This window comes from Myxocyprinus asiaticus, chromosome 5 (assembly GCF_019703515.2).
Source record: "Myxocyprinus asiaticus isolate MX2 ecotype Aquarium Trade chromosome 5, UBuf_Myxa_2, whole genome shotgun sequence".
Lineage (NCBI taxonomy): Eukaryota > Metazoa > Chordata > Actinopteri > Cypriniformes > Catostomidae > Myxocyprinus > Myxocyprinus asiaticus.
In genome coordinates this window covers 56,861,492-56,887,978 of record NC_059348.1, presented here as the reverse complement: position 1 = coordinate 56,887,978, position 26,487 = coordinate 56,861,492, and the positions used below count along the sequence as shown (strand labels likewise).

General features: G+C 42.3%; 1 protein-coding gene across 6 annotated transcripts in view; it reads right to left on the bottom strand.

Moving 5' to 3' along the window:
• Positions 1–26,487, bottom strand: part of LOC127441319 (myomegalin-like) — a 133,123-nt gene that overhangs the window by 25,272 nt on the left and 81,364 nt on the right. For 5 of the 6 annotated variants that reach the window (XM_051698579.1, XM_051698575.1, XM_051698577.1 and 2 more), the window contains 5 exons: positions 17,239–17,391; positions 14,537–14,761; positions 14,159–14,290; positions 6,061–6,177; positions 5,069–5,258 (listed from right to left, as the gene is read on the bottom strand). In XM_051698579.1, coding sequence (XP_051554539.1) covers positions 5,069–5,258; positions 6,061–6,177; positions 14,159–14,290; positions 14,537–14,761; positions 17,239–17,391 — 817 coding nt within the window. The remainder of the gene's footprint in view (positions 1–5,068; positions 5,259–6,060; positions 6,178–14,158; positions 14,291–14,536; positions 14,762–17,238; positions 17,392–26,487) is intronic. The other variant, XM_051698578.1, reaches the window with a different exon arrangement.

Genomic DNA, 26,487 nt, shown 5'->3' with positions numbered 1-26,487 from the left:
GTTCCCTGGGTCACATACCAGGTGCGCACGACCGTCATCATGACCTCCGTCCACCATTCCACTTTGGCAGGTTTGATGCTCCAGTGGCAGTTTCCCCACCCCTGTGCACCCAGCTGTGGCACAAATACACCCCCGATGTGATGGTCTTCATGGGTCACGATGACGGGCCTCTTCCTCCCCCGTCCCAGGCTGTTCTGGGGGTGGTCACAAGGAGCCAGGTAAGTGCTTCGATGTCCCTGAACTCAACATGGTACATCCGACGAGATTGTCCCCTTGGTCCCCCTCGCCCGGAACTTGGACTCGTGGCTTTCCGTTTGTGTGTTATTCCTGGTTGCGGTCATTATCTCTCGCCGTCTGTTCAGCGGTGTCCACTTCACCTCGGTGAAGAGCAAGAACACCTTTACCTTGTGTGCGGAAATCGCTACCCTCCTACAGAAGGGTGTGATAGAGCCTGTCCCTCCGGCCGAGATGAAATCGGGGATTTACAACCCCTACTTCATTGTACCAAAGAAAGGCGGTGGGTTGTGGCCAATCTTGGACCTGCGAGTACTGAACTGGGCTTTACATAGACTCCCGTTCAAGACGCTGATGCAAAAACGCAATCTGGCGAGCGTCCGGCATCAAGATTGTTTTGCGGCGGTAGACCTGAAGGATGCGTACTTCCACGTCTCGATTCTACCTCGACACAGACCCTTCCTGTGGTTTGCATTTGAGGGTCGGGCGAATCAGTACAAGGTCCTCCCTTTTGGCCTGTCCTTGTCCCCTCGTGTCTTCACGAAGGTCGCAGAGGCAGCCCTTGCCCCGTTAAGGGAAGTGGGCATTCACATCCTCAACTATCTCAACAATTGGCTAATCCTAGCTCCCTCTCGGGATGTGTTGTATGCACACAGGGACCTGGTGCTCTCGCACCTCAGCTGACTAGAGCTTCGGGTCAACTGGGGAAAGAGCAAGCTCCTCCCGGTTCAGAGCATCTCTTTTCGTGGCTTGGAGTTGGACTCAGTCTCGATGACGGCGCGCCTCACGAACGAGCACGCACAGTCGGTGCTGACCTGTTTGAAGGCGTTCAGACAGAAGACAGCGGTTCCACTGAAACTGTTTCAGAGGCTCCTGGGGCATATGGCATCCTCAGCGGTGGCCACTCCGCTCGGGTTGATGCATATGAGACTGCTTCAGCACTGGCTCCAGACTCGAGTCCCGAGATTGGCATGGCGCCACGGGACACATCGCGTGGCCATCACGCCGGTCTGTCACCGCCTCTTCAGCCCTTGGACCGACCTAACATTTCTATGGGCTGGCGTTTCCCTAGAGCAGGTCTCCAGGTGCGTCGTGGTTACAACAGATGCCTCCAAAACGGGCTGGGGCACTATATGCAATGGGCACGCAGCCGCTGGCTCCTGGACGGGCCTGTGGCTACGTTGGCACATCAACTGCCTCGAGTTGTTGGCAATTCTGCTTGCCCTGCGGAGGTTTTGGCCGCTGATCCAGGGCAAGCATGTGTTAGTTCAGACAGACAACACGGCAACAGTGGCATACATCAACCATCAAGGCGGTTTACGCTCCCGTTGTATGTCACAACTCGCCCGCCGTCTCCTCCTCTGGAGTCAGCAGCACCTCAAGTCACTGCGAGCCACTCACATCCCAGGCGACCTCAACACTGCAGTGGACGCGCTGTCACGACAGGTTACCCTCAGGGGAGAGTGGAGACTCCACCCACAGGTGGTCCAGCTGATTTGGAGTCGGTTCTGGCAGGCACAGGTAGATCTGTTCGCTTCCCAAGAATCCTCCCTCTGCCCGCTCTGGTACGCCCTGACCGAGGCACCTCTCGGTATAGATGTGCTGGCAAACAGCTGGCTCCCTGGACTATGCTAATATGCGTTTCCCCCAGTGCGCCTACTTGCACAGACCCACAGACTGGCCTACCCAGACATGGTTCTCGGACCTCACACTCCTCGCAACAGCCCCCCCCCCCCCCCGGCGAATTCCCTTGAGGAAGGACCTTCTTTCTCAGGGACGGGGCACCATCTGGCACCCGCGACCAGACCTCTGGAATTTCCATGTCTGGCCCCTGGATGGGACGCGGAAGACTTGAGTGGCCTACCACCCGTGGTGGTACTCAGGCTAGGGCCCCCTCTACGAGGCTCCTGTATGCCTTGAAGTGGCATCTGTTTGCTAAGTGGTGTTCTTCCCAACGCGAAGACCCCCAGAGATGCGCAGTCGGATCGGTGCTTTCCTTCCTGCAGGAGAGGTTGGAAGGGCAGCTGTCCCCCTCCACCTTGAAGGTGTATGTAGCCGCTATAGTGGCACACCACGACACAGTGCACGGTAAGTCCTTAGGGAAGCATGATCTGATCATCAGGTTCCTGAGAGGCACCAGGAGGTTGAATCCCTTCAGACCGTATTTCCTCATGGGACCTCTCTGTAGTTCTTCAGGGTCTACGGAGAGCCCCCTTTGAGCCCCTGCAGTCAGCTGAGCTAAAGGCACTCTCTTTGAAAACTGCCCTCCTGACTGCACTCACTTCCATCAAGAGGGTAGGAGACCTGCAAGCATTCTCTTCCTAATTTATCTTTAATCTGTTTGAGACATTTAAATTGCAGATGTTTACTTATCAGTGTAATGACTCCCCTGCTCTTACTTGAGCCAGCACTAAAGAAAACATGTCCACCCCATATCTTCCCAAATTTTTCAGCTTCCTGTGGGGAAAGATGCGTTTCTTGAAGAAACACTATATCATATTTCTTACGTTTAAGAAAATAAATATCCTTCCTTCTTTTTATGGGGTGCCCCGACCCATTCACATCCACGTGGAGAGAGACAATCCACTCATATTAACATTTGACATTTTGACATATTAAAAAAAATAGATTGTGTGCCAAAAATACAATTATAAAGACCACATACCAACATTAGTGCCACAGTCAGACCCTGAAGTTCCCCCAGAACCAAACAAACAGAAAAAAGAAAAACGTGCACACTAACCCCACGCACGACAGCGCCAACCGGCGTCCATCCCTCTAAACTCAAACAGTCCATGTACGCCTATGAGAGCCCCCGCGACAACTTTGCCATCAGATTGCTCAAGTTCCGGTGCTTCTATACAAATTTTGTGAGACAGAATTACATAACAGAAAATAATCTATAAAACAATCTCCAGCCAATAAGCAGAATAAACACAAAGAATGTGTAGATTCATTCACAAAACTGTCTTGAAGGTGTGTTCCTCCACAAAACAAATTCCAGCCGCTAGCGGAACCAGCACAAAAAAAATAAATGAACAAAAAAATGTTCAGTTTCCTCAGACAGTCAAACGAATGTTCAGTGAGCCGGCTGTTCGTGAGTGCAGCAGATGCCCTAATCCTTCCAATGTCCAGTAAAAAATACTCCATGAAATATACTCCAGTCAATAGGAGGCATAAGCACAAAGAACGAGCAGATTCAACCACAACTGTCCCGAAGGAGTGCCACTCCACAAAACAAACTCCAGCTGCTAGGCGGAACCAGCACAAAAAGAAACAAAAAGGCGCCCAACTTCCTCGGATGGTCAAGTGTATGTTCAGTGAGTCAAGCTCACTTGGAGGTACGTGAGAAACACACCATGACTTCCTCAGTCCATTGATTTTATGAAAGACATCACTTGTTGTGGGCATGTAAATACTTTGCAGCCATCTTTAGTATCTATTCTCAATTTGGCCAGGAACTTCAGTGTAAAAGAGACCCTTCATTGATGCAAAAGTTTCTTGAAGGAGTGTTATTCCACAAAACAAACTCCAGCCACAAGGCGGAACCAACACATAAAGAAACAAAAAAAGGCGCCCAGCTTCCTTAGACAGTCAAGTGTATGTACAGCGAGTCAGCTCACTTGGGGGCCATATGAAAACCACTAAATGGTTTACTCACCCAATTGTTTCTATAAAAGACAATGCTTGCTGTGGGCATGTAAATATTTTGCTGCCATCCTTTGTATCTATTCTCTGTTTGGCCAGAAACATCAGTGTAAATGCGATTCTCCATTGATGTAAATTTTTCTTGCATTCCTTGAATCGATCACATTTCTCTCTTGTCAAATTCGCAAAGTCTGGGAACAAGAAAATGCTGCGATTCTTCCAAGAAAGCTTTCTTTTGCTCCTCGCCTCGCGCAACACGAAATCTTTATCGGATGATCTCAGAAATTTGGCCAGAATTGATCGGGTCCTGTCTCCCTCAGCCGATCTGCGAGCCGGGACTCTGTGAGCTCGCTCGATTTCCAGCTTATGGCCTGTTATGTCGAGCAAACTCTTAAAGAGCCCATCTAGGAATTTCACCATATCTCTGCCTTCTTCATGCTCAGGAATTCCAACAATTCGGACGTTGTTTCGCCGATACGATTCTCCAAATCCTCCAGTTTTTCCCAAACACATTCCAACTCTATCTTGGTCGCTAGCGAATTAGCAGCTAATTCCTTCTCTTCTTGTTACCAACTCAGAGAATTTCGTTTCCATCACAGCAATCAATCGACGTATAACAGCAAGATCATCTAAGTTAACAACAACTTTCGTCAGCCTCACAGACATGTTGGACAATTGACGCTGAATTTCTCATACCACACCGTCCAAACTGAGTCCCTGATCTGCAGCCCTGTAAGAGGTATCAGCTTGAGCACGTGAGTGTCTTTTAATGTCTCCAGAGCCCGAGGATTTTGAATTCTTTGCCATGTTGACTTCAAAGAACAGATATTTAGCAGGGTGTATCGAATCTCAGAGGTTTATGACATAAAAATAATTAAAAAACTAGCAAAGTGCGCAGAGCTCACCGTTTACACGTCTGCTCCTCGCATGGCATCACGTGACCTCTATTTCTGTTTTTTTGTTTGTTTAATTTGTTCGTTTTGTATATATATATATATATATATATATATATATATATATATATATATATATATATATACGTTTTCAATTATAGTGTGAGGACAGGTTGTTTTTGGGACAGTGAGAAATAATAGTGTTTTTTGTTAAGAACATTGAAGTGATCATCTCTAAATAATTTTAAAGTAGCAATGTTTCTATTTTAAAAGTTTTCATATGTATCTCTGACCTGTTGTTGTGCTCCTGGCTGTTTTGTCTGTCCTGTCGCAGTTGTTGAATTTGTTGACTTTGCTCACAGTTATGTGTCTGCAGCCTCAGTAACTCCTCCTTCCATTGCCCTGCCTCTAACTCCGCCTGCTTCAGACGGACATGCCCAGAAAGCACCGCCTCCCGCAGCTGCTCCGCCTCCTCACTGTTCTCTGCATAAAGAACATGCATATAACAAATCACATTTATTCTCTAAAAGATCTTATTAAAACATTTCAGATTTCAATACATTATTAGTTCTTCTTATTAGAAACTGTATATAACAGCCTAATTACACAGGACTTCATTAATAGCAATTAGTCAGCTAGTTGTTTAGGCAACCCACTCACTAGTCGATTTTAGAAATATCTAGTTTTGCACATCTCTAGTATTGTGATGGGGTGGCATGTTCTTGCTGTGTTGGTGTGTTGGTGTATGTTTCCTCCAGGTGCTCCGGTTTCCCCCATCATCCAAAAACATGCAGATTAGGTGAACTGGAAACATTAAATTGGTGGTAGGTGTGAATGTGTTTGTTTGTCTGTATGTGTGTAAGGCCCTGTGATGGACTTGCTGGTAGTATAATCTCAAAGGTCTGTGATATAAGGGTTATCTTAGTATGAAAACCATCTATGAGAGGTCGTGTCTGTGTGTGTGTGTGTGTGTGTGTGTGTGGGTGGGTTTAGGTGGTTTACGAGGACATTTTTTAGGTTACAAGCTGGTAATTATAATGGTATTATGCTATAAATGTGGTTTATGAGGAGATTTGTAGTGTCCCCATAATTCAAATCGCTTAAAAAACATACTAAACAATGTTTTATTGAAAATGTAAAAATGCAGAAAGTTTTTTGTGAGGGTTAGGTTTGGGGGTAGGGTTAAGGTTAGGGGATAGAATCTATAGTTCATACAGTATAAAAATCATTATTTCTATGGAGAGTCCTCATAATGATAGCTGCACCAACATGTGTGTGTGTGTACCTCTGCTGGCATGTAACCTGGACTGGAGTGTCAGATTTTCTTCTTTTAACGCTCTGATTTCATTGGTCAGTTGACTGACTGTGTCATGACTCTGGATGAAGATGTTTGTAGGAGCCACTGTGGAAAAACACACACATAAACATCCACACATCAGCAATGCGCCATTGAGTTGTTTATTTATATTGAAGAAAGATGCACGCAAGCATTCATGCGAAACATTTGACAAACAGAAACACCATCAGCACTCGGACACTTCACTGTTTGTTTCACTCTGCTTGTGCTTGTATTTTTATGTGTTATGAGCCAGTTAAGTTTGCCGTACATCAGCACAGGTCAGTCAGCGAGCGGTTTCTTTGAAGTCATCGGCATTGTCTCTCACTCCATGATCGCTCGGACTACTATTACACTACACTTGGGAACAGCTTCAGCATTAAGGTTTATCACAACTGAGAGACACATCCGACAGAGTAATCATACCCAGGGCGCCTACCTGATACCAGTTTCCATGTTGTAAGGAGATGTATTCAACATGGCGGAGGAGAGAACGGTTTCTATTTTAAAGGACTCTCCCGCACCGGCTATCATGAAAAACTAAGGGCTGCTCAGACGGCTATTTTTACACAGAAAAATAGGACATATTTGACCAAAATTCCCATTATCTTGAGCATAACATTACACTACTGCTTGGGATTTGCAACAGATGCAGGTCATCGCACAAGCTCTCTCTCTCTCTCTCTCTCTCTCTCTCTCTCTCAAACACACAAACACACACACACACACACACACACATCCTTGTTCCTCCAATAATTTGTTAGAAACAGCCGACCCAAGACGTTGTTACTAGTTCTGAAGTGACATTTTTGAATTATTAACGGAGGCTGTGAGCATCTTTTGAACTAGATATGGCAGATTCTTATCCATGGCATAAAAAAGAGCACAAATGTTTTTTTGTTTTTTTTTGTTTTGTTTTGTTTTTGTGACAGTCCTTAGTTTTCCCTAATTTTTTTATTTACTTGTTCTTTGAACTGTTGTATAAAAGCAATATCACACTCGCAATCATGCTGTATGGCCCTATATCAGCACTGCTGTGATTACCTGCAGCCGAATAACATCCGTGCTGATGTAGGGCCATACAGCACGATTGCAAGTGTGATATTGCTTTATTAATATATTTGATTTTTCAGTATGCCATGAAACATGTTTTCATACACATGACAAATGGGGTATTTCCAGAAACATTACATGGTAAACAATCTTCTAAGATCAAGTAAATAATGCAGAAAAAAAACAATGAAAGGTTTACTTGATTTTTGTATAAATATTATATAGGCCTACACAAAATATTTATGTGGTTCAGTCTCATTCACCCTCTTCCCAGCATCCACTGGGGCATGAATAAAATGGTTCCTTTTTCTGACTGTTTGCATGGTTTTATTTACATTATTGTTGTTGATTTTGTCACAGTTCTGAAATTGTTGTCTTGTGATATCAGGATGAGCTTGTTCCTCTTTTTAAAATTAGTTTTTTGCTGATTTGTTGCCCTTGCCGTGTTTCATTTATCAAGTGTTGAGGTCTGTGTGTGCCTCCATATATGTTTTTTTTTTTTCTCATAAGTGTTCATGTGATGAGTAATGATGTGATGTCATTGGTTTAGGACAGCAAGCACACTGATCCCCATGAAATACAGTATGCAGTATTGTGCAAAAGTCTTAGGCACATTAGATGTTTCACAAAAATATCTTAGACATCTTAAGACATTATTTCTATGACTAGAACCAAGAAATACTGTATGATCATATTAGCCCCATTTTATCACCATTATATTGGCTACCTGTTAAATTTCGTATTAATTTTAAAATTTTGTTAACTACATACAAAGCTTTGAATGGTCTAGCTCCAAAGTACTTAAGTGACCTAATATGCTATATTCCATCACGTTCATTACGATCACAAAATTCTGGCCTGTTAATAGCTCCTAGAATATCAAAATCCACAAAAGGAGGTAGATCCTTTTCCTGTTTGGCTCCTAAACTATGGAATAGTCTCCCTAACACTGTTCGAGATACAGACACACTCACTCAGTTTAAGTCTAGACTAAAGATTCATCTATTTAGCCAGACATACACCTAATTTATCCATCAACTCACAATTAGGCTGCTTTAGTTAGGTCTGTCGGAACCAGAAACAGTGTTCATGATCTATAACTCTGCAATGAATTGAATGGCATCTACGCTAATATTATTCTATTTGGGGGGATTCATATCCTGAGGTTATCAGAACCAGCCAGATCCAGCTCCGTTCCTGCTTGGTGTTGGACTCCACTGCTGCGTGTCTCTGAGTGATGACGACAAACTACAGTCGGTGCCAGTTAAACATCACTTCAGTCTATTGACTTCAGAGGATGAACTGATGCCAACTCCAACTGTAAGACATGGGATACTTCATGCCACTGCCTGAATCTTGGACATGGATGGACCCCACAAACCTCATTGAAATGACCTGCACATAAATAACTAATATTGTCATTATATTCATGATGTTAGTCAGAGGGGAACTGGCCCCCACAGTGAGTCTGGTTTCTCTCAAGGTTATTTTTCTCCATTAATCAACATCTTATGGAGTTTTGTGTTCCTTGTCACTCTAAGACTTCATAGATATTATGGTTTCATTTTCTGTTAATGCACGATTTTCTGTAAAGCTGCTTTGAAACGATGTGTGTTGTGAAAAGTGCTATACAAATAAAAATGACTTATTTTATATCTTCTGCTTTAGTGTATTAATAGGAAATATCATTTTAGATTCCCAAACACTACAGAATAGAATAGGAGTAGGAGTCTGCATGATGTCTGCAACTAACAATTATTTTGATAATAGATTAATCGGATAAAACCCAAACTTTTACTTCCTGTATTTTATTAAAATATTATTTTTTTTAAAACAGAAATGATAACGGGCATATGGATTTGGTTTGATTTACTGTACTGAATTCCCGATTCTATACTCTCACAAAACTTTGAACAAAGCCTGAATCATGAAAAGTTAAGTTTGAATTTTTTATTATTATTACTTTCAGGACATATGCAAAAAGTTCCTTTCCTTTACTTGTAAAACTTAACAAAAAGTACTGTTTATTATAAGATAACCCATCAGGGATGGAGTGGGACAAAAAATCAGTCCAGCAGAGGGAATGGTGACACCAGAATAGAAATATTAATAATTCTGCCCAACTGAAAAATATATTATTATGTTAGATACATATGCTTGTACACATTCTCTGATATCATATATTTTAAATGAATTTTGTAAGTTTTAAAATAGTATTTTCACTGATTACATGTTTCTAAACTATTCTTTTCAAAAATACATTTAATGGTAGTGTATGCTTATCCAGTAAAATAATATTTACTATAGTATACATTTGCTGGTGAAATCAAACATTACATTTGCCATTATCATGAATACCAAATATCAGGACCCTTAGTATTATTATACATTATATTCAGCATTATACATAGTGTAATACAGTACAAACATCTGTAAACGCAGTGCAAATTCACTCTCGCACTGAAAATAGCATTGTTGCTCATTGTATTAAATGCGCTCACATGAGGAGGAAAACATTGCAACTGAAATCAAGGTATGATGTTGCACGAGTTTAATCCATATGGTTGCGCTCCCTTTCTCCATTGTGATCGGCTTGATTGACACACACAATTATATGAACGCTCCGTTTCCGTAATTTCCGCGTGTGGTTCGTGTTGCCTATAACAGTCTTTCACTTGATCTGATCTGGATGTATAGTGTTAGGGTGACCATATTCAGGTTTTCCAAAAAGAGGACACCTTTTTTTGGGAGGGGGGGGAGCTGAATAATAGGGTTCAAAATAGTGTTACTATGAACGCAAACTTTAATACAGTGAAAAAGACACTCAATTAGCATAACATAAATATATATCAATAAATAAAAATTATTTTGAATGTCCATGTACCAAAATAAAATATTTGATGCCGTGAGTGTACCTTCATTTACTATTATTATCATTTTGAATGGCCATGGAAAATGAAGCAATGTGATAACAATTTTACCTGGTCGCAAAAAGTAGTCCGTTAATTTACCTAATGTTAATATGAACTTTCACCTTTTGCTGACCCTTTATGCTTCGCAGAGCAAATGTGTGCTTCTAAATCACTTGCAGCTTTATTAGCAAGTGACACATAAGTGCCAGCTTTACATGTCATACATTCTGCTTCCAACAGATCTCGACCTGGACGAAAGCATGGGAATTTTTTGTGCAAATCTTCTGTAAATTTGCACTTTCGTTTGGGCATTGTTTCCACTCAGCTGTCATTTGCTGCTACTGTCAAGCAACTCTTTGATACCGAACACAACAGCGCTTTGTGCATTCGCGGAGTGACTGACAGGCAGGAATTTGACCAATAGTTGCTGCAAGCCTCTTATGATCGACCAATTGGTGTGCGAGAAGGCGGGACTTACAAAGAGGGGTTAAAGCAATGCAAATATGCGCGCACACACAATGAAGTATTAGACCAGATGTACATCATAATGCAACTAAAGCCGAATCCTGGACATTTTCGCAAATTTTAACGCTTTTTTAAGGTCCGAAAAATAGGACATGTCCGGGAAAAAGAGGACGTATGGTCACCCTATATAGTGTTGTTTGTGCAAGACTTTGCACCATGTTTAATTATAATTGGCTTCAACAAGTGTGTGTGTGTGTGTGTGTGTGTGTTTGTGTGTGTGTGTGTTGTGAGTGTGTGTGTGAGTGTGTGTGTTGTGAGTGTGTGTGTTGTGTGTGTGTGTGTGTGTGTGTTATGTATCTATGTGTTTGTGTATATTAAGAATAGATGATATCAAAATAATTATGTGATTGACGAATGGGTAAGGAATCTTTACTTATTATAGATAATCTTCATTTATTTATGCATTTATTTATTCTCACAAAAATAGCTTCTAAAAATTCAGTGCTTGGAAAGAAGTTTGGATTCACTGTCAATATAATATGAAAGAGAAATGGACTGATTTTTCTGTCATTCATGGCTGCAGCAGTACACGTTAACCCTTACCTGTGCTGTACTTCTGTTTGTTAATCAACATCTTGGAAAGTCTGGTATTCTCACTTTATGATCATGCATTTTTGTTGATGAATATGAAATAATTTGTGGATGTTCTGTAGGCAGGTTCCCAATAGGAATAACAGCTTAGTGTCACGGCTCTGGATTTGTATAGCCTATATGTTCAATGGGTTTGATTAAAAATGATAATAGCATAGAACAGTATTATTAAGGATGATTGTCTACAGTGGTGGAATAAAGCAGTTGGTAGATGAAAAGTTTTCAAACCAAATCCAAATTTATGCTCAGGCATACATTTTATGTTTTGTATTCTTTAACAAACAATATTGAAAGATTTTTACTTCATTTAAAAATCGACTCTTTGCCGATGTAACTTTTAAACATATATTTAAGTGTATCCTGTGTATTATGATGTCTGTGAGCATATTAAGCCCCAGATGTCCCCGGAAGTGCTCTCGTGCGCTGGAGAACTTGGGTTGAATTTTTTTTCCGCTTCAGTTGGTCTCCGCTGTTTTTAACATAAGTTATCATGCAACACATTCTTCACTGGGCTGTAAAGTGATGTCACTGATGGAGCTTCTGCGTGCTCACCGCAAATATCCAACTAATCGATAATGAAATTCGTTGTTGATGATTTCCATTATCAATAATTATCGATTAGTTGTTGCAGCCCTAGAGTCCTGCAACAGATGGTAATGATCTCAACATCACTGAGACATTCTGGGATTACATGAAGAGACAGAAGCAACCGAGACAGCCAAAATATATAGAACCGTGTTCTGCAAGTTCTCAGAGATGCTTGAAAAACCTTGAAAACTGCACAAAAACTAGGTACAAAAGTGTACTTACTGTAGGAGAATTGGTGCTGTTTTAAAGTCATAGGGTGCTCACGCAAAATATTCATTTAGTTTTCTTTGTTTATTGCACTTCGTATGAAGCTAATTAATGAATACAAATTGTTCATTGCATTATTTTTAAAACATCCTCACTAGATATTCTTCACAACCGTTTAAAACCTTTGCACAGTACTGTGTCTCTTAAAGAAGTTTAAAACCATGTAAATAAAGGAAGCAATTGTCATAGTTGACAGAATTTAAGGAATCTTCTTTAAGTTACATAATCTAAACATGTAATTGTTAAATATGTAAAACGTTTGTGTTAAAAGTCACAGCAGCTTGACATTTTAAGCTCAGTTAATTTATTTAAAACTAAGTAGATTAATTCAATTAAAAAAAAGCCATGCAAACTGTCTATTTAAGTCCTCAAGTCTTTCTTTAAGCAATGCTAACTTAATTTAAGTTCTACAAACATCACTTTTTACAGTAGTAATGATCAATAATAAAATGTAATAAATATTGTTTGAAATGCCACCTATAGACATTTGTATTACCGGTACATTTATTTCACAAAATGTAATCTATTTTAATTTTATGGAAAATGGTGGAAGAACACTTCATTTCCTGGAATGCTCTCATTTACTCAATATATTACACAATCAACATACATAGAAATTTGGATCTGTTTATTTTTATGAAGTTGTGAAAACAATATGGTTGACCATTCTGGTGCTGTATGGCAAATGTAAAATCTGTTTTGATGGATATGTTCATTTTAGTTATTTTCGGACATTTAATCTTTTTTAAATATTATGGCTCTCAATCGATTAAAATATTCAAACAAGATTATTCCAGATTTGTTTTTTTCATATTTGACAAGTTAACACATTTAGATCCAAGAAAAGTAAAATGCTGCAGGCCTGTACAGAGTCCTCTGCTGATATTCACATTTCACAACCTCCAGTGGTTTAATCCATGTCTTCTGTAGCAATACAATCAGTTTTGGGTGAAAAACAGACCAAAATACAAGGCCGTGGGAAGTAGGGGTGCGGCAGCACCCTCTGGTGTCGAGATGATGGTTGTGAGAGAAGTAAGGGAAAGATTCAGAGAAATAATTGTTCGTTAGCTTCATGTTGCCTCTTACCTTTTGTACGGCCAAGAATAAATCTCAGAAAAGTAGAACGACTGCACTTGTTCATTAACAGTGATTATTACAGTAATATAGTAGCCTGTGTTATATTACAAGGTGATGTTATGCATGTAATAAAACAAGAAAAAAAAACATTAGCTGAAACCTGCTCAAACTCGTTAAAAAATCGATTTTCAGAACATCCACGGCACTCTGTGTATTAAGTAAAGTCTGTTTGTCTGTGCCAGTGCTATGTGTGGCCCTTAAAAACCTATATACATAGGGTGACCAGACCCTATCGGGACAGTCCCGATTTTACAAGTCGTGTCCCACATTGATGCCTTTTTGATAATCATATTTAATGAAAATGATCATTGCTAATAAAATTATATAACTTTAATGTATTGTTCATCTTTTTTAATTCAAGTAATCGAGCATTGCAGTCAGTTGTAATTTGTCAAATATTCCAATACATTTCTTCTAATAATCCCATTATGCACAAGTTTAATATTTTCTCCATAATTAATCAGCACAGCTAAATACATTTCCTCATAGATCAATAACATGAAAAGGTAGTGCAAAAGCAGTATACACACCTTTAGAAAGCACTTAATCCTGTGCGAACTGACGATAAAAGACGTCCACTGTAAAATGTCATGAAAACTAATCTAAACTAATCATTTTAGCCATAGTTAAATATAATTTATTACGCATCTTTAATTAATTGATTGATTTATTTAATTTGTAATTGACAGTTTATTGGAGGGGGTCCCGATTTTTTGTCATGGTCATCTGGTCACACTACATACACAAAAATGCACCTCCCAATACAGCACCACCAACATAAATCATCCCTGCCCTGCCAAAATGTAACTCCTTATTTTACTATAAATCTTGACATCTGTAATCTCCTTGACGCGATCATGTTTGAAGCTCGATTACACTGTTCAGCACTGTACACGCTTCAGAAAACATGGATTAAACCACTATATACTATATATTTATATTTGTCTGTGTCTGTCTGTCTCACACACACGCACCTGTCTCTCTCCCCGCTGTGACCACACGTCTCTCTAACTGTTGTCTCAGTCTCTCATTGGTTCTGATAGAATCTTCCAGACGCTGACGGAGAGATCGGATCTCTCTCAGGTGCTCCTCGATCACGTCCACACCTGTTCAAACATACACAACAACACACTGTTCATTCATGACATCATCACGTCATTTCAAACTTTTGTGTCTGTAATCATGACGAATGTCATTAATTTGAGTTCATTAGTTCTTGTCGTTTAATCGGTTTGTTTTTTATTTAAAACTATTTGTTTTGTCCATTTGTCTTTATTGTTTAGTTTATTTTAAACTCCAGAATTCAAACAATTGAATGCCTGAGAATTGTTGTCTGAGCGACACACACACACCTGATTGGCTGTTTCCAGACTGGACCTGGTAGTACGACGATTCATCTAATCCACTGATTGGCTGAATCATGTTCTCCATGTCCCACAATGCAGTGCTGTCCAGCAGGCTTGTGTCTGTCTGTCGTCTGTGTCCCGGTGCATGATGGGACACTGGCGGGTAACTGAAGGAGTGGGGCGTGTGTGCGCTGAGCTGATAGCTGGAGAGCGAGTGTGGAGCGCTCAAAGCTAATTGAAAAACACCATTCAAAGTCAATGTGAATGCAATGCAGATTGAAACGGTGATCTGGATTATTCACAATGTTTAATTCAACAGAAAGCGACGGGAGGCTGCACATTACAATCATTCCACCACACTTCAGATGTGTTCTTATGCACAATGTGAAGCAGAGTTAAACCTACTGAACTGCGGTAAAATCACTGTAATGCACTGCCTCCACTGGCTGATTGCTTTTATAAAACAGCAGAAACCGCAATAAGACAAAATACATCATACAACAGTTAGTTTTGGTCCTCTAATCTGATTGGACGAGCGGCATTTCAAGAGTGTTGATATTTAGTCTAACAGCACCGAGAAGCTTCACTGTTTGTCACTTCGCTTGTCTGTGTTTGTGGCGTTTCAGACAGACTGTCATCCTGTGTGCCGATCAGTTGAACCTGATTTTGACACTTGTAACTATTTTCGTTGGTGAAGCAGAAATAGACAAAATAACTTGTTGTATCTAAAATGAAAGTTACTTGATATTACGTTTTTTGCTAAACTTGTATAATCGCAAATGTGTTTTTGTTGTTTTGAATATCAATTGCGTGATTACCTGCGGCCCAATCAGAGCCAGCTATTCAGAACAACAGCACGACTGTGAGAGATATATTGCTTAAATACTGTTCAATAAATAATTCCATTGATGAATACTTTTTCCATCAAGTAATATAGTTCATTAGCCTGTTATTGTGGAGTTTGTTTCTTATATTTATTTGTTAACAGTTGCTGCATTAGTAAAGAATTCAACAATGTGTGCTCACTTGTGTGTTACAGCTGTTTTAACAAATTTAGATCATCTCATCAGAATTTACAGTCAGAAGCAGGGCTTGCCATCAACCCGCCAAATGCAGGTAAAAATCAGCAGTGGCGGGTAACTCCGTCACCCTTACTAGCCACTTTAAATTTAATTGCATTCATCTCGCATTCAGCACCTTATAAGCATTAAATATGCTTTTCATATCAGATACTTGCATCTTTGGTGGAAAATGAAGCGTACTTTCGTGCGAACGACTGCAGCAGCGCACATCAGCACGCTTCAGAGATAAGATCACCAGAGCTCTGACTGGGACAGCGCGGGAAAAACTTGCACGATTAAGTCGGGCTTCACTCGATATCGCGGCAGCCGGAGGAGACCGGAAACGGACCCATTTGAATTCTACTGAGAATCTTCTACTTTAAAGTGCTATATGGAGGAAAACTGCTTGACAACCCTGACATTATAAACAGCACTGATGAGGTAAAGAGACAACAGTGTGCCAAGCATCAACATCGATTACGAGGTTTTTAAAAAAATACATCATCATCCAAACACAAATGTTTTTACTGCAGTAACACTAACTGGTAACTGGTATAGATGCATATGAAATTGAGTAGGGCAAATGTTTAAAACTTCATTTTTATTATGAACAATTATTCTGTCATCGTTCACTCACTTTTATCTTGATCCAAACCCATAGGACTTTCTTTCTTCCATTAATGGAAAAAGATGCAATGAAAGTGAATAGTGACTGAGTTTAATCTACCTAACATCTCCTTTTGTACTCCATTAAATTAGGGGGATTTTGGCTAGTGAAAATGCTGAGCGGCTAGTGACTTTGGAATTCCACTAGTCACAGTGACAGGTGAGCCAAAAAGTTAATGTTAAGCCCTGTTCAGAAGTATATGTTTTGAGAAGTAATTAACATTCAAATACTTTAATAACGGAAAGACAGTAGAAGGTAACGGGTCAAATTTGAATTATTTTGTTCATTTGTTTAAGGTCAGATGTAGATGTGGGTCTTCTTTGCCTGGCAAGACAGTCAAAAAGACTGGATCTTTGAAAGATTGTTTTGTTGGAGACACTTAGAAAGTAAACTAGATCTCCACAAGCAGAACTTTATATTCAGCTTTGGCTTTGACTTTGACCGTCTAACACACACAAAACTGGCAAAAGATTCTACCTATTCAATAGGCTTCAGACGGCTGAAATCAGCAGTTCCTGGATTTGACAAAGTTTACCAGGTGAGTGGCATCAAATCTTTGAAACTTGTTCAGAGCACAACTCAATTCTAGCCTGTTTTTGGGTTATGTCTGAAATAATCAGTAATAAATACTTTAGGACAGACAGAAGATCTGATTAACTCAACACACATTTCAGATCATTTCTTCTGTGTAGAATTGTTTGAATAATTTTCTGCCATTCAGATAAAGCTGCTCCTAAATAGCACATGAAACCAAAACATGTTATGTGATTTTCTGACTGTGAATGGTCACTTTGTCTGTCCCGCGGTTTCTTCCTGTCTAAGTGAGCGGTTTTTAACCAGAATAAGCCTCAAAGTGGACCACCAGACTTCATGTTAACAGTCAAAAGTCTGACTACACAAGACTGGTGTTAGTCAGGAGCAAACACACAAGCACACACACACACACACACACACACACACACACACACGTGTGTGCTCACTTCTCATTGGTGGCCTGTGACCGTTCGGAGGATGCTGTTCTGGGAGATTCTGTATCCTGGGGTCAGGACCAGGACAGAGCATGGGGTCAAAGGTCATGGAATTTGAGTGACCAGACGGGTACTGGGTTTGGATCAGGGGTACTGAAAACAAACCTGCAGATGAGCAGAGAGTGAGTTCTCCGGTGCTGTAGGGGGCGACACGAGACTGACAGCACAGAGCGGATGTGAGTGAGTGAAGGGCGTTCTGAAAATCATCATCATGAGCGTTTAGATGAATATGAGTATGACCACGTACACATGAAAGAGTCTGTATTTTGCAATATTTTCTTTTTTTTTTTCATTATAAATTGTTATAAGCATTACAGTTTGAGTGAAACATTGAATTGACATGCATTTCTAAGGGTTTGTTAATTGTCTCTTTTTCTGTAATGATAGCTGATATGAATTAAACCCAAGGGCATAGCAGCCGCAGGGGACGTGGGGGACACGTCCCCCGCACTCTTTAAAAAGGTGATTTTTGCCCCCTGCACTTTTCCAAGCTAAACCCATACCAAGTCCAAATGGTAGATTTGTATACAGTATTCTTTGCGTTTTGTTACTTTGGGCTGATTGAATGACCATCCAGCCAATCACAGGTGAGTTTCATGAGCCGAAACAACCCTTACGTACAGGCCATCAGCCAGACAGTCTAATCAACGTGGCTCCATTCATTTCTACAAAGTTGCTTTCAACAATGCTCATTTATCCATGTTTTTTATCAGCATTGTTGTTGATCTAAATTAATCTAGAGATGAGGAACACACAAACGAGAGTTATTTATTGGCATATCGTTCTTGATTGGCAACATAACGTGAAATGTACTGCAGAGAAAAAACAAAGGACAATCCTTATTTTATGCACACAAGTGGAGTTTATATCAGCGCCTGAGTCTTTATTGAGTTATGCTTTTTACATTATGTTTGTGAGGTAATAGTTTGATTGATTGTTTTTGCCAATCTAAGCAGATTACTATATCTGTGTTAAATATGTAAAGCTATTTTTAAAATCAGCTCCTGTTTTTTACCTCTATGTTGGTGTGCAGTCGACAAACTGTAGGAAAAAATATAGATCTGCTGTGTTCTTAGAACACTTATGCATTTTACTAAAGTGAATAGATACAGTTGAAGTCAGAAGTTTACATACACTTAGGTTGAAGTCATTAAAACTCATTTCTTAACCACTCCACAGATTTCATATTAGCAGACTATAGTTTTGGTAAGTCGTTTAGGACATCTACTTTGTGCATGACATAAGTAAGTTTTCCAGCAATTGTTTACAGACAGATTGTTTCACTTTTAATTGACTATATCACAATTCCAGTGGGTCAGAAATTTACATTCACTAATTTAACTGTGCCTTTAAGCAGCTTGGAAAATTCCAGAAAATGATGTCAAGCCTTTAGAAAATTTGCCAATTAGCTTCTGATAGGAGGTGTACTGAATTGGAGGTGTTCCTGTGGATGTATTTTAAGGTCTGCCTTCAAACTCAGTGCCTCTTTGCTTGACATCATGGGAAAATCAAAAGAAATCAGCCAAGACCTCAGAAAAAAAATTGTGGACCTCCACAAGTCTGGTTCATCCTTGGGAGCAATTTCCAAATGCCTGAAGGTACGATGTTCATCTGTACAAACAATAGTATGCAAGTATAAACATCATGGGACCACACAGCCATCATACCGCTCAGGCAGGAGACGCATTCTGTCTTCTAGAGATGAACGTAGTTTGGTGGTAAAAGTGCAAATCAATCCCAGAACAACAGCAAAGGACCTTGTGAAGATGCTGGAGGAAACAGGTAGACAAGTATCTATAGACACAGTAAAACAAGGAAGAAGCCACTGCTCCAAAACCGCCATAAAAAAGCCAGACTAAAGTTTGCAAGTGCACATGGGGGCAAAGATCTTACTTTTTGGAGAAATGTCCTCAGGTGTGATGAAACAAAAATTTAACTTTTTGGCCATAATGACCATCATTATGTTTGGAGGAAAAAGGGTGAGGCTTGCAAGCCGAAGAACACCATCCCAACCATGAAGCATGGGGGTGGCAGCATCATGTTGTGGGGGTGCTTTGCTGCAGGAGGGACTGGTGCATTTCACAAAATAGATGGCATCATGAAGAAGGAAAATTATGTGGATATATTGAAGCAACATCTCAAGACATCAGTCAGGAAGTTAAAACTCAGTCACAAATGGGTCTTCCAAATGCACAATGACCCCAAGCATACCTCCAAAGTTGTGAAAAAACGGCTTAAGGACAACAAAGTCAAGGTATTGGAGTGGCCATCACAAAGCCCTGACCTCAATCCGATAGAACATTTGTGGGCAGAACTGAAAATGCGTGTGTGAGCAAGGAGGTCTACAAACCTGACTCAGTTACACCAGTTCTGTCTGGAGGAATGGGACAAAATTCCAGCAACTTATTGTGAGAAGCTTGTGGAAGAATACCCAAAACATTTGACCCAAGTTAAACAATATAAAGGCAATGCTACCAAATACTAACAAAGTGTATGTAAATTTCTGACCCACTGGGAATGTGAAGAAAGAAATAAAAGCTGAAATAAATCATTTTCTCTACTATTATTCTGACATTTCACATTCTTAAAATAAAGTAGTGATCCTAACTGACCTAAGACAGGGAATGTTTTCTACAATTAAATGTCAGGAATTGTGAAAACCTGAGTTTAAATGTATTTGGCTAACTTCTGACTTATGTAAAAGGTACAGATGTTATTGAAACTCATTATAATTATTATAAGACTATTATTGTTGTCTTTTGGTAAAAGTCATGCTCAGCAGCTCACAAACTGTAGGGAAATGATAGATTTGCTTTGTTCTTAAAGTCTCTTTGTAGGTCTGTACACGGGTGGACTGGCCATAGGAAGAACCAGGACTTTTCCTGGTGGGCCGGCTGAGAAACGGGGCCGAAAGGGTGGCGATAAGCTGAAAGGGGCCGTCGCGTTATGCAGAACGGGCTGCGGCTAGCTGAAAAGGGCCGCAAACGGCGCTGTGATATGCCAAAGGGGGCCGTGATCTGCAGAAAAGGACAGTGACAACAATGAAACATGAATGCTAATAGATTAATATGTTAGGTGTTTGCCATTTTTGATTAAAGAAGAATTTTCAACATGAGAATTTCCATCAGCTGTCAACAGATGCATTGTGTTTTATTTCTGTTCTGTAAGCTGCTGCTGTTATACAGCATTTCTCTCTCTGGACTGTAATGTATGTTACAAACTACAGCAGGGAGAGACAGTATCAATCCTACTTCTGTTTCTATGATTGTCTATGAACTGTGTGTGTACGTGCATGCATGTGTGTTGACTGTGGTTTGGCTTTTATTGAGTACAAGGTTGTTGATAAGGTCTCCTGCATAAGAGCATCATTTGTTCCTCCTTTATCATGTACGGAACAATTCTGTTGCAGAGAGTGATTGTTGGATTCCTTCACACCAGTTACAGTGCAGGAACTACAGGTGCATCTCAATAAATTAGAATGTCGTGGAAAAGTTCATTTATTTCAGTAATTCAACTCAAATTGTGAAACTCGTGTATTAAATAAATTCAGTGCACACAGACTGAAGTAGTTTGAGTCTTTGGTTCTTTTAATTGTGATGATTTTGGCTCACATTTAACAAAAACCCACCAATTCACTATCTCAACAAATTAGAATATGGTGACATGCCAATCAGCTAATCAACTCAAAACACCTGCAAAGGTTTCCTGAGCCTTCAAAATGGTCTCTCAGTTTGGTTCACTAGGCTACACAATCATGGGGAAGACTGCTGATCTGACAGTTGTCCAGAAGACAATCATTGACACCCTTCACAAGGAGGGTAAGCCACAAACATTCATTGCCAAAGAAGCTGGCTGTTCACAGAGTGCTGTATCCAAGCATGTTAACAGAAAGTTGAGTGGAAGGAAAAAGTGTGGAAGAAAAAGATGCACAACCAACCGAGAGAACCGCAGCATTATGAGGATTGTCAAGCAAAATCGATTCAAGAATTTGGGTGAACTTCACAAGGAATGAACTGAGGCTGGGGTCAAGGCATCAAGAGCCACCACACACAGACGTGTCAAGGAACTTGGCTACAGTTGTCGTATTCCTCTTGTTATGCCACTCCTGAACCACAGACAACATCAGAGGCGTCTTACCTGGGCTAAGGAGAAGAAGAACTGGACTGTTGCCCAGTGGTCCAAAGTCCTCTTTTCAGATGAGAGCAAGTTTTGTATTTCATTTGGAAACCAAGGTCCTAGAGTCTGGAGGAAGGGTGGAGAAGCTCATAGCCCAAGTTGCTTGAAGTCCAGTGTTAAGTTTCCACAGTCTGTGATGATCTGGGGTGCAATGTCATCTGCTGGTGTTGGTCCATTGTGTTTTTTGAAAACCAAAGTCACTGCACCCGTTTACCAAGACATTTTGGAGCACTTCATGCTTCCTTCTGCTGACCAGCTATTTAAAGATGCTGATTTCATTTTCCAGCAGGATTTGGCACCTGCCCACACTGCCAAAAGCACCAAAAGTTGGTTAAATGACCATGGTGTTGGTGTGCTTGACTAGCCAGCAAACTCACCAGACCTGAACCCCATAGAGAATCTATGGGGCATTGTCAAGAGGAAAATGAGAAACAAGAGACCAAAAAAATGCAGATGAGCTGAAGGCCACTGTCAAAGAAACCTGGGCTTCCATGCCACCTCAGCAGTGCCACAAACTGATCACCTCCATGCCACGCCGAATTGAGGCAGTAATTAAAGCAAAAGGAGCCCCTACCAAGTATTGAGTACATATACAGTAAATGAACATACTTTCCAGAAGGCCAACAATTCACTAAAAATGTTTTTTTTATTGGTCTTATGATGTATTCTAATTTTTTGAAATAGTGAATTGGTGGGTTTTTGTTAAATGTGAGCCAAAATCATCACAATTAAAAGAACCAAAGACTTAAACTACTTCAGTCTGTGTGCATTGAATTTATTTAATACACGAGTTTCACAATTTGAGTTGAATTACTGAAATACATAAACTTTTCCATGACATTCTAATTTATTGCGATGCACCTGTATATGAAATTGTAGAACAGTTGAAACCATCTAACTGCATTACTGATGTCATTCCATTAAGACTTTTTAAGGAAGTTATTGAGCGATTAAGCCCTGTACTGTTAACCATAGTAAACAGTTTGCTTGTGTCAGGATGTGTTCCAGATGATTTAAAGACTGCGATGGTTCAACAACTTCTGAAAAAAACCCTCTTTAGATCCGACTGTTGCAAATAATTACAGACCTCTCTCAAAGTTACCTTTTATCTCTAAGATGTTAGAGAAAGCTGTAGCTAAGCAATTGCTGGACGTGATGAAGGATAATACTGTAATATTTATGTGAAATTTCAGTCAGGATTTAGAGCAAATAACAGTACAGAAACTGCCCTTCTTAGGGTTGCTAATGATTTGTTAATGGCAGAGGATCCTGGAAAGTGCTAAATTTTAATACTGCTTGATTTAACTGCAGCATTTGATACAGTTGATCATCCAGTTTGAATCGATACATTGAAGAGACGGGTGGGAATATCTGGGGTGCCTTTAGACTGGTTTAGGTCTTACTTTAGGTCTGGTTTAGGTTTGTTGGAGATGAGGTCTCTTCCTCTTCTACAATTAATTGTGGGGTTCCGCAAGGTTCCCTGTTAGGCCCAATATTATTTTCTCTTTATATGTTACCTCTTGGTTCTGTGATTCCACAACACAACATTAATTTTCATTGCTATGCAGATGATCTACAATTGTATTTGTCTTTGAAACCCAATGATCTGAGTAGTTTAAGTATTCTTCAAGCATGTATAGCAGATATAAAAGACTGGATGGCACATCATTTTCTTCAGTTAAACACTGATAAAACTGAGGTTGTGATAATAGGTAATGGTTCTAAAAAAAAAGTCAAATTGAGTAGTACTTAGACAGGTTGTCCCAAATCTTAAGCAGGTGGTGAGAAATTTGGATGTCTATTTTGACACAAATTTAAATTTTGAATATCACATCAAGCAGTTAGTTCAGTTTTGTTTTTATTAGTTAAGGAACATTCCCTATTTGTCACTCACTCAACGTTGTGTCAATGTAGTGACATTAGGGGTCACTCTTGGGAGCCCGAGACACCTCTGGTCTTTGATAAAAGGTCAATGAAAATTGGCGAGTGGTATTTGCATACCACTTCCCCGGACATACGGGTATAAAAGGAGCTGGTATGCAACTACTCATTCAGATTTTCTCTTCGGAGCCGAACGGTAGATGTTTACTGAGCTGACTGTTTATTCACCTCTTCTGGATCTGACGGTGCATTTCAGCGGCTTCTCCCTCCTCTGCACTGGTGCACTGCAGAGAATGCCCCTGGGTGCTTCGGCAGAAATAAGAGGGTATATTTTTCTAAAAGAGTATATTTCTCTAAAAGAGCGGCACACACGGAACGTCTTTTTAAAGACGCGTCTTTTTAATGATGCCTTTCCGTTTGTGTGTTATTCCTGGTTGCGCTCATTATCTCTCAAATTCTGACGGTCACGGTAGCTGTCTTTCGTGTCTGGGCACGACCCACATGGAGACAGCGTTTGTGGATGGATCATGTACTCATTGCGAGAACATGACCATGGCAACGTTGTTGCATTCTCACGAAAGCAAGCCACCCCAGCGGCTCCCCGCCTCGGTCCTTCTACCTACAGGTATGAGACCAGCACGGCTAGCACTGGGGGCAATTTGGGGACACCAATGGGACCACCTCCGCCGGGTATCCCCCCACGGACCTCCCATTCCCCAGCACACTCGTCTGCCCCGATCGGGCTTCCGGATGAGTCCGCCGGCTCGTCTCATGGCGAGTTCGACCTCTTGTTCGGAGCCCGCGAAGCTGATGAGCTCTCGAGCACAGCATTGGAGAACGGGCTCATCCAGTCAGATGCGGAAGCCTCAGCTGGGCTTCCCCCCTAGGGTACGGTCACCCAGTCACAAGCTGACATGGAAATGATGGACATGCTTTCCCGGGCAGCCACGAGCGTCAGGCTAGAATGGAACCCTCCGCTCTCCCCTGAGCCCTCGTGGCTCGATGATTGGTTCCTGGGCTCGCGGCGCTGCACACAGCCACGCCCCGCTCCAGTTCCTTTCTTCCCGGAAGTGCACGAGGAGCTGACAAGGTCGTGGGAGGCACCTTTTACTGCCCGGTCCCGATCTTTCAGCTCCCCGCCCTCACTACCCTCGATGGTGGGGCGGCCAGGGGCTATTCGGCGATTCCCCCGGTGGATAAGGTGCTCGCAGTGCACCTATGCCCGGACAGCACCGCCACCTGGCGCGGGCGCCCAAAGCTCCCATCCAAGGTCTGTAGGTTTACGTCATCCCTGATGGCCAAAGCCTACAGTGCCGCTGGACAAGCCGCCTCCGCCCTGCACGCCATGGCTCTCCTGCAAGTCCACTAAGCCAAGGCACTAAAGTAACTGCACGAGGGTAGTTCTGCCCCAGATTTGATGCAGGAGCTGCGCTCGGCGACTGACCTCGCTCTCCGGGCGATGAAGGTCACGGCGCGGTCTCTCGGGCGGGCAATGTCCACCCTGGTGGTCCAGGAGCACCACCTTTGGCTCAACCTGGTCCAGATGGGAGAGGCTGACAAGGCACGGTTCCTTGGCTGCCCCCATTTCCCAGGTTGGCCTATTCGGCGACACCTTCGAGGACTTTGCCCAGCAGTTCTCGACGGTGAAGCAGCAGATGGAGGCTATCCGGCACATCCTGCCCTTGTGTGGCTCAAGATCCCGCACCCCGCCTGCTCGTCGCCAAGGGCATCCCACTGTGGTGACTGCACTGGCTCCGCCGCAGCCCGCCCCTTTGGCCCGGCCCCGGCGTGAAGCCCACCGCAGGAAGCAGACACCACCCGTCTCACAGCCAGCCACCAAGAACCCATGAAAGGCTTCGAAGTGCCCCTGAGACGGGCGACCCAGGGATGACGAAACCCACGGCCTTGGAGCTGGTAAGCAGACCACTCCATCCCCCGGTGGAGGGCCGGGAGGAAAATCTTTTGTTGCCTTTTCATTTAATTTCGCTGCATGCCCAAGTGGCCGCGGTACCCAACAGTTCAGCAAAAGAGTCATCACGACCACCGTCCACCATTCCATTTTGGCAGGTTTGGCACTCCAGCAGTGATCTCCCCACCCCTGCGTGCCCAGCTGTGGCACAAATCCGCCCCCGATGTGACAGTCTCCATGGGTCACGAGGACTGGCCTCTTCCTCCCCCGTCCCAGGCTGTTCCAGGGGTAGTCACAAGGAGCCAGGTAAGTGCTTTGATGTCCCTGAACTCAGCACAGCCACAACATGGCGTGGCACCTCAGACTCCGCCCCGCCGCGAGGCCCCACCCGCCGGTACGTCCGACGAGATTGTCCCCTTGGTCCCCCTCGGCCGGAACTTGGACGCGTGGCTTGCACTTTCCAATCCGTCGCGATGGCTGATCCAGACCATCTGACTCAGCTACGCGATTCAGTTCACCAGGCGTCCGCCCAGGTTCAGCGGTATCCACTTCACCTCGGTGAAGGACGAGAATGCTGCTACCTTGCACATGGAGATCGCTACCCTCCTTCGGAAGGATGTGACAGAGCCGGTCCCTCCGGCTGAGATGAAGAATACCTACTTCATTGTACCGAAAAAAGGCGGTGGGTTGCGGCCAATCTTGGACCTGCGAGTACTGAACCGGGCTTTACACAGTCTCCCGTTCAAGATGCTGACGCAAAAACGTATTCTAGCGAGCGTCCGGCATCAAGATTGGTTCGCGGCAGTAGACCTGAAGGATGCGTACATCCACGTCTCGATTCTACCTCGACACAGACCCTTCCTGCGGTTTGCATTCGAGGGTCAGGTGTATCAGTACAAAGTCCTCCCTTTCGGCTTGTCCTTGTCCCCTCACGTCTTCACGAAGGTCGCAGAGGCAGCCCTTGCCCCACTAAGGGAAGTGGGCATTCGCATCCTCAACTATCTCGATGATTGGGTAATCCTAGCTCACTCTCAGGATGTGTTGTGTGCACACAGGGACCTGGTGCTCTTGCACCTCCGCCGACTAGCCCCAGTGTTGGGGGAGGTTACGTGTCAGCCTGGTGCGCTGGCTACGAGGCACACAGTGGTCTGCCCGTCACACACCGCCAGTTCACGTAACACAGTTCAGCCAGTTGCGGCGTTTCGTATAGGGACCCCTAGTGTCACTACATCGAC